Source organism: Drosophila busckii, chromosome 3L (genome assembly GCF_011750605.1).
Source record: "Drosophila busckii strain San Diego stock center, stock number 13000-0081.31 chromosome 3L, ASM1175060v1, whole genome shotgun sequence".
Taxonomy (NCBI): Eukaryota; Metazoa; Arthropoda; class Insecta; order Diptera; family Drosophilidae; genus Drosophila; species Drosophila busckii.
In genome coordinates this window covers 14,101,993-14,110,006 of record NC_046606.1, presented here as the reverse complement: position 1 = coordinate 14,110,006, position 8,014 = coordinate 14,101,993, and the positions used below count along the sequence as shown (strand labels likewise).

Here is an 8,014-nt window from a genome sequence, read left to right as displayed (position 1 = left end):
AGTAGTTTCGGGCTGCTTGTCATCTTCTTCGACAGTTTCAATTTTGGTGACTTCTTGCTTGTCGCCCTTAACCTTTTTGATAACGCGTGTGCTAATCTTCTTCTTCTTGGGCTTGCCGTCCTCAGAAACAGTTTCCACAACACGAACTTCCTCAGGAAGCTCCTTGATTTCTTCGGGCTTATCTTCCAATGGAACCTCTTCAACAGTAACAGTAGTTTCGGGCTGCTTGTCATCTTCTTCGACAGTTTCAATCTTGGTGACTTCTTGCTTGTCGCCCTTAACCTTCTTGATAACGCGTGTGCTAATCTTCTTCTTCTTGGGCTTGCCGTCTTTAGAAACGGTTTCAACAACACGAACTTCCTCAGGAAGCTCCGTGATTTCTTCGGGCTTATCTTCCAATGGAACCTCTTCAACAGTAACAATAGTTTCGGGCTGCTTGTCATCTTCTTCAAAAGTTTTAATCTTGGTGACTTCTTGCTTGTTGCCCTTGACTTTCTTGATGACGCGTGTGCGAATCTTCTTCTTTGTGGGCTTGCCGTCTTCAGAAATGGTTTCAACCATACGAATTTGCTCTGGAAGCTCCGTAATTTTTTCGGGCTTATCTTCCAATGGAATCTCTTCAACAGTAACAGTAGTTTCGGGCTGCTTGTCATCTTCTTCGACAGTTTCAATCTTGGTGACTTCTTGCTTGTTGGCCTTGACCTTCTTGATGACGCGTGTGCGAATCTTCTTCTTTGTAGGCTTGCCGTCTTCAGAAATGGTTTCAACCACACGAATTTCCTCTGGAAGCTCCTTGATATCATTAGTTTGTGCTTCTTCCAGTGGAATTTCTTCAACAGTCACAGTAGTTTCGGGCTGTTTGTCATCTTCTTCGACAGTTTCTATTGTGGTGACTTCTTGCTTGTCGCCTTTGACCTTTTTGACGACGCGTGTGCGAATCTTTTTCTTTTTAGTTTTTCCATCAGTTAATACCTCTTCTACAACTTGAATTTTTTCAGGAATTTCCTCAATTTCAGCTTCGTGTGTATCGTTTATATGTGTTGGTGTTTGTTCTTGTGTATGTGTTGTGTCTGTGGCTTTATTTGTATCTGTGTAAAGAATTAGCTTTAGTATTTTATCTTGTTAAAATTGTAATTAGTTTTGTTTTGTGTAATATGTGCTTTGTCTTTGGGGTCTTTTGGTAGTGGAAGTAATACGCCTTAATATTTGAGCTGTCTAAGCTTAATCTATAAAAATACTTACCCGTATTTGGTTTTACCGTTTCAATTAAAGAATCTGTAACAAGGCTTTCATACTCTGACACTGGAGTTGATTGCAATTTAAGCTCGGTTTGAAACTCCAAGCTATTTGTATCATCTTTAAGATTATGTATTTCTACTTGTGGCATACCATGCTTTGGTATAATCGTACATTGTGCATTTTTTGATAGCTCAATTTCGTGTGGCAAGAATTCGTTTATATTATCGGAAACAAATATAATTGATTGAGAAATATGTTCACTTTTCTCCCTTGTGGGCTTTATATGTTTAAGGTTTTGTGTTGTGGTAAAACTTTCTGTTAAATTGAGCTCATCGTCTTGCTGTGTAGTGGCTGTAATGTTAGGTAATACACTGACGATTGGAGTTGTGAGGTTTGTTGGTTTATTTATTTCTAATTTTTCAACATGTTCTTCGGTACTTGTTTGCTCACTAATACACTCTGTAAGTGGCGTAATGCTAGGAGTGCCAAATGCAAAGTCTACTTTGTCATTACTGATAACAAGTGTGGATCCCTTTTCATGTCGTTGACTAGACAGCGCAGCAAATTTTCTGTCGATAGGTGCGAGAGATGCACTTTCTGTGTGAGGTAACATATCGTCCAACAAATGTTGCACATTTTCGCATGGTTCTTGTTTAGAAACAAGTATATTTTTATTTGTAATATTTTCTGGTTTTGCCTGCGCTGATTGTAGTACAATATTCTGCATTACATCGGTGCTTTGCATAGAAGATATTTCTTCCACAACCGAAACCTTCAAATCAGAGCTAACAGCGGATTTCGTTGCTGCTGTTTCAGTAAGTGGCTTAAATTCACCATGTCCTTCCACATTTTCGTAAACATTAATAATAGAGCTTTCGACTGGTTTCAAATTATCTTCAGCTAAGTTTATTTTTGACAATGTGCTTATGTCAGGCTCAACATTTAAATCGGGTGAACTTTCAAATACAATTTCTTCACTAATTCTTGTTGCTTCATTTGGGGCATGTTGAGTTATGCTTGCTGTCATATCTTTAGGCACGCAAAAATCGTATGACTCTTGAATAGAACTAACAAGCATAACCTCCTCTGTAATCATTGACTCTTTTTCAATGCTGCAGACATTTGCGACATCCTTCACTGTAGACATGGGCGTCAGTTTATCTTCTTTTATGAAAGGCGTGAGCTCCGTGGTAAGTTTAGCGCGGTTAGTTTCCGTATCAGTTCCAATTTTAGCGATATGCTGTTGAGCAGCAACGTTATTCTTAAGGTCAACCGCTTCTTCATATGCTTTAACTTCCATAACTGTTTTATGTATTTGTGATTCCGTACGTATTTCACTTGTAGTCTCCATAGGTTTTGTTAATTCAAAGTTGTCAACATTTTCAATTGGTATAGTTTCCGACACAAGCGTTTCGCGATTTGTGCCTTCAATGAAAGGTTTTCCATAAGCAACTGTAGGAGTTATTGAAAACGTCTCTTCCTTATCAAGAATCACCTCATCTTGCTGTACGTTTAATTTGTCGGCATCAGATTTGATAAATGGATATATTTGCGCTTTTTGTATATCGGCTGGAATGTCTTTCATATATTCTGATGGTTCCAAAGGTGTCATATCTGTTGTTGTTGTACATGTGAGCATATCACTTAATGCCGGCTTGGCCAAGCCAGACGGATTAATGGTGTCTCTCATGGCTGTTTCCTTATGGAAAATTTCTGGCTGTTGAGATTCAGGCGTGGCCTTAAACATAGTATCAAAAGACAGTGTTGCCTGGGCAATAAGCTGATCAGATTTTGGAATATGCTCGGCATCTTCTACAATATGCATATCGGTAACAGAAACCTCATAATTTCGACCCTCTACACTGCTTTGAGCCAATTTTTCAGCTGCTCTTGGAGCACTAAATTCGTCAACATTCTCCACGGCATGCATGTCAGATTGTATCGGCAAGCCCAAAGTGGAAGGTGTTTCATTTACAACAGCAGTTGAAACAATTTGCGCTGGCGTTTGATAAACGTCTTCAGTGTCGACAGTTTGCTGTAAATTCGTTATTTGCGCATGGGCCATTGCATGCGTAACTTCGACTTGTTGTGTGCTGAACTTGTCTTCATCCAGCGGCTCGCCCATTGTTTCATATACTTTGACTACGTGAGCTTCTTGTGTGCATAGGGCAGGCATTGCTTGTGAAATTGTTGCATTGAGCTCTGTTGACGGTTTACTGTCAAAAGCGATTTCCGACTCCAATGTGCTTTGATCCGCTGCTACGGGTAATGCTGTTAAGCTATCCTGCGTGGCTTGCGCTGTTCGTTGGCGTTCTGGTTCTTGTGTAAATTCCTCTGCCTTGCGCAGAGCAGTGCACTCTGTAACCAAAGTATGCTCATGTGGTAGAAGAGATTCTGTGCCTACACACTCAATTTGCTTGCTATCTTCAGAGGATCGTAGAGTTTCGTAGGCAATAGCTTCAGTTGAAGTAGTTTCGTTTTGTAGATCAATGCTGGCCGTGGCATACTTATTGCTTACTGTGAAATCATCTAAATCGCCAGTGGACTGTTGTTCTTGCGCACTTTCTGTCAAAGGTAATTTCAATAGTTCCAAGTTTGCGGGCTTTGCCTGCTCCATAGTAACAGCTGGTACTACTAAATCCTTTTCCAATTCATATGTGGGCTGTTGCGTGCGTAACACAGCACCGGTAGTCGAGTCTACAGCAATTTGAACCACTTGCTCAGTGGGTTGGGCTTCAAGTGATAGCAGCTCTTCCTTATCAAAAGTCTTTGTTTCTTCTACTGCAAGGTCCTTGAAGCTGGTCAAGCCAGACTGGCTAGTTTCCAATTTCGGTGTTTCGGTATTAAGTGTACCAAGCTGATCCATAATGGTTGGCTCAGCTGATACCGCAGACTTTTTGCTAAAATCACTCAATTTGGGTGTTATAGCTGTTTCTTGATCTAGAGTAGATAGTGGCAATTCCTCTGTCTTCTCAGATACTATCGCTGTTGTTGTGCTTAAAGCATTTTTGTTAGGAATAATTTCTATGCCGCTTAGTTGGCCCTCAGTTGGTGTTTTTGTTGTATAATCCTCAACTGCATCGTAGGAGGTTAGTTGTTCACTAGCTGCCAAGTTCATTTCGCTAATATTGATTTTGGCCTGCTGTTCAGTTTCTGGTTGCGCTGCCAGCTCTTGCAACGATTCCAATTGTTCTGGGCTCGTCTTATTGGCCACTTGTAATGCTTGTAAATCGCCCATTGTAGCTGTTTGCTCTGTGCTCTTCATTTCGTCAGGTAATTGTGTTTCTTGCTCTAAGGGTAAGCAAGAGCTTGTCTCCAAAGGCTGCAGTAGATTAAGTCCTTTGACAGTAGTTTGCTCAGACGGTTGTGCTGGCTGCTGATATGGCTCTAAAGTCTCCAAGAAAGCCTGCTCCGTTATGTCAGTTCCTATCTGAGCTGGCAGAGTCACTTCCGCCAGCAGCAGCGTTGGTTTCGCATCAGCTTCTTGATCTTTGGTGGACTCCAATAATACGACCTCCATGCGCTCAACTTGTGTTAAAGCTTCGGTTGTACTGGGCGCCACAGTTGGCACCGGCTTTGGCAGCTCCTCCTTTAAGTCTGTGCTAGTTTCGCTAATTTGCACAGTAGTCACTTCCAAAGGCTGTTGATTTTCATCGATAATAGGCTTCAGAGTTTTTTCTTCAGCTTGCTTTGGTAGCTCCAAGTCAGTGGTGCCCTCCAGTGGCTTTTGCTGTGTGGTAACGCCAATTGCTTGCGGCTCAAATGCTTCATTCGCTGTAGCTGGCTTAAGTTCATCCTTGGCTATATCTAGCGTGTTTTGTTGTGTCTGCATTTCCAAAATGCTGGGCAACTTCAGGCCTGCTTGGTCCATTTTTTCAACAGCAGTCTGTTCTGGTTTTGTCTCTTCCTGGGGCAGTTGAGTTTCCTTTTCAATGCTTGTATCTTCTTTAACAGCCAATGCCTTTTGTTGCACAAAGTCCAGCTTAGCTTGCACTACGTCTGGCTCTGTTTGCTGCAGCTGTTGCTCGGATTCATTAATGGTTTGCGTTGTAGTTTCTGCAACTACTTCGGCTTCCGTTATTGCTAAGTTGCCTGCTTGTTTTGCATCCACAGGTTTATCCAATTTGCCTACTGTATCATAAGTAGTTTCTTCTTGACCAGCTGCAGTGGCTAAAGCTTGGCTTAAGCTTTCCTTAATAGGCTTAGTGGTCTCCATAGTTTCTGGAATAAGTTGCTCTGTGCTTTCCACTAAATGTGTCTCTTGTGTTTCGCCAATTGTAAGTGCTGTGGTCTGACCAACGGTGACATCAGTGCTTTTGCCTACAACCACATCCAAGTCACCAGGACGCGCTTCCTCGATTTGCGTCTGCTCGGTGATAATATGATGCTCAGTTTCCAGCTGCAAGTCCGCTTCAAAAGGTTGAATTTGGAAAGCGGGAAGGCCTTCCTCTGAGGGACTCTGCGCATCTGCGGTGGTTTGTATTAAGCCTTCAGTTACAACCAATTCTCTTGTAGCCTGCAGCTCAGCCAAGTGTGGCCTGGCCGGCTGTTCAGTACCTAATGTATCCAGTTGCTCAACTTCCTCCACCAGCAATGGCACCTGCTCAGGTTTTATGCTTACTTCAGCTAAAATTTTAGCGGGCTGTGTTGTTGTTTCAAGTACATCGACACTTTCCAATGTCTTTGACTCGGTAGTGCTAACAGTTTTGAATTCTTCCACACTAGTAGAGCCGTGCTCAGCACGGACTTCAGCAGCGGTCTGTAGCTGCTCTATAGAGTCAACTGGCTGACATTCGCTAATGTCCAGACTAACATTTGAGCTAAGTTTAACTTGAATTTGTTCGCTTTGTGGCTTGGCTTGTGTTACTTCCTTATCAGTGGTTTCATGACTGAGCGACTCAGTGACTAAAATACTTTGACGCTCTACAAACTCGGGCTTAGCTTCCTCGGCTATAGACGAGGGGACTTTAAGGCTCTCTACGCTATCCAAGGCGGGCTGCTCTTCAGTGCTTAGCTCATGTGAAACTATAAACTCCGCATGTGCTTTTTGTTTAGCTGTTTTGAGTGGCTCGATTTCGTCGACTGCATCCTCAACGCTTGTGGCCTCTACCAACAAGGGTTGAGATTCCTTTACCTTGCGCTCGGCTTTAATACGCTTGGGAATTTTCGAAGTTTTCAATTCTTGCGGCATTTCCTTTGCGCCTGTCTCGCTAACGGATACGGCATGTCTTTCAGTTACCTCAACTTGTTCGCTAAGCTTACTGCTCACTAACTTTGGCTCTTCCACGTTCTCACCCAGTTCCTCCAAACTGTCAGTTTGCTCATTGAGTGCAACTTGTTTGTGTGGTAAAATCTGTTTTGGTATTTTTGTGGCTTTAGGTTTCGGTGTGGAGAGTTCAGTTGTCTCAGCAACTGCAATTGTTTGCTGCCTGCTCTCAGAAAGATTTTGCGTAGTGAGTGTTTCATAAGTCAATTGATCTTGAATGTCCTCAAGTGTTTCAATCTGTAGATCTTCAGTGTTTGATTCTCTTGCTTGTGTTTCAATTGTTTCGATAATATTGCTCTCTTCGTGTGTTTGTACGATTTGTTCTTGTTCTTGTTCTTGTATTGTTTCTGTATGTTTCTTAAGCTTCGTTTTGGTTTTCTTTTGCACAGTTTGTTCAGCTTGTACTTGTACATGTTGTTCTTGTTCTTGTTGTATGATTTGTTTTTCCACTTTTGTGGTTGTTGTTTCTGCGAATGTAATGCAATTAAACAATGACAATGTCGGCTTTTCTTTCAGTTGCTATTAAAGACAATACACATTAAAAAAATGTTTGCAATAAGCCATGCACACAATTGATTAAGCAGTCAATTAAGCTAATAATCATATATTTTTTCTTTTCTCTATTTACAGTAAGCCAAAACAGACAAACAAAAACCTAACATATATACTTGTGTCACCAAAATGTAACTATCGTGAGCACTTACCTCAAGTAAGTAGAATTGCTTATACTGCTTATACTGCGTGCAGGAAGAAGCTGTGCTATGCTTGTAGAAAGTTTTAAAAGCATTGGAGTTTATTAAGAAAAATTTAATAAAAATTTAAGCTTATATGGCAACAGGCTTTTTTAATGTTTTTTTTTTTTATTAAGAAGCACAAACTTGTAGTTCTAGTAGGTCGTTATAATGGTTAATGGGATATAATAAAATATCGGTAGGCGTCTTTTTTAGAATATACACATGATTTGTTTTTTGGTTTGACAACATTTTAATTGTTATATTTTAAGAATTAATATATATATATTTTTTTGTTATTAATATTTGTATGTAACTGTAGTTGAGTAGTTGTTCGTGGGTTACATCAGTACTGGTAGGTATTATTTATATATAGTCATTTTTTTTGTGGTTTTTACAGTTCATCAGTGTTTATGTTCAAACCTTCATCGACAACTATTGTGCGTTCCTCGACAAATGTTTCCTCTACGTTTGGGTTTAAGTTTAGTTTTATATTGTTGGGATTTGCGTAGGTAATTTGTTTTTCATTGGCAAAAGCAGTTTTTCGAAAAATAAAAAAGAAATAAAAATTTAAAGTTAGGTATGCAACAGAAAATTGCTTAGCAATAATTAGAATCTACTAAGCATTATATACATATTATATTTATGCAGCCTTACTCACCAATTTTTATATGCGTTATAGCCTCGTGACTTTCAATAATATGTGATGTCTCTACTATTCTCTAGTTTTCGTATAGATAAAAATGCATAAAATAAAAACCGTCAATAAAATAGTTTA

General features: G+C 40.3%; 1 protein-coding gene across 1 annotated transcript in view; it reads right to left on the bottom strand.

The window, feature by feature from the left end:
* Positions 1–8,014, bottom strand: part of LOC108598379 (titin) — a 69,233-nt gene that overhangs the window by 30,363 nt on the left and 30,856 nt on the right. Inside the window, 4 exon segments of the mRNA XM_033293699.1 lie at positions 4–1,088; positions 1,243–6,972; positions 7,660–7,701; positions 7,898–7,958. Coding sequence (XP_033149590.1) covers positions 4–1,088; positions 1,243–6,972; positions 7,660–7,701; positions 7,898–7,958 — 6,918 coding nt within the window.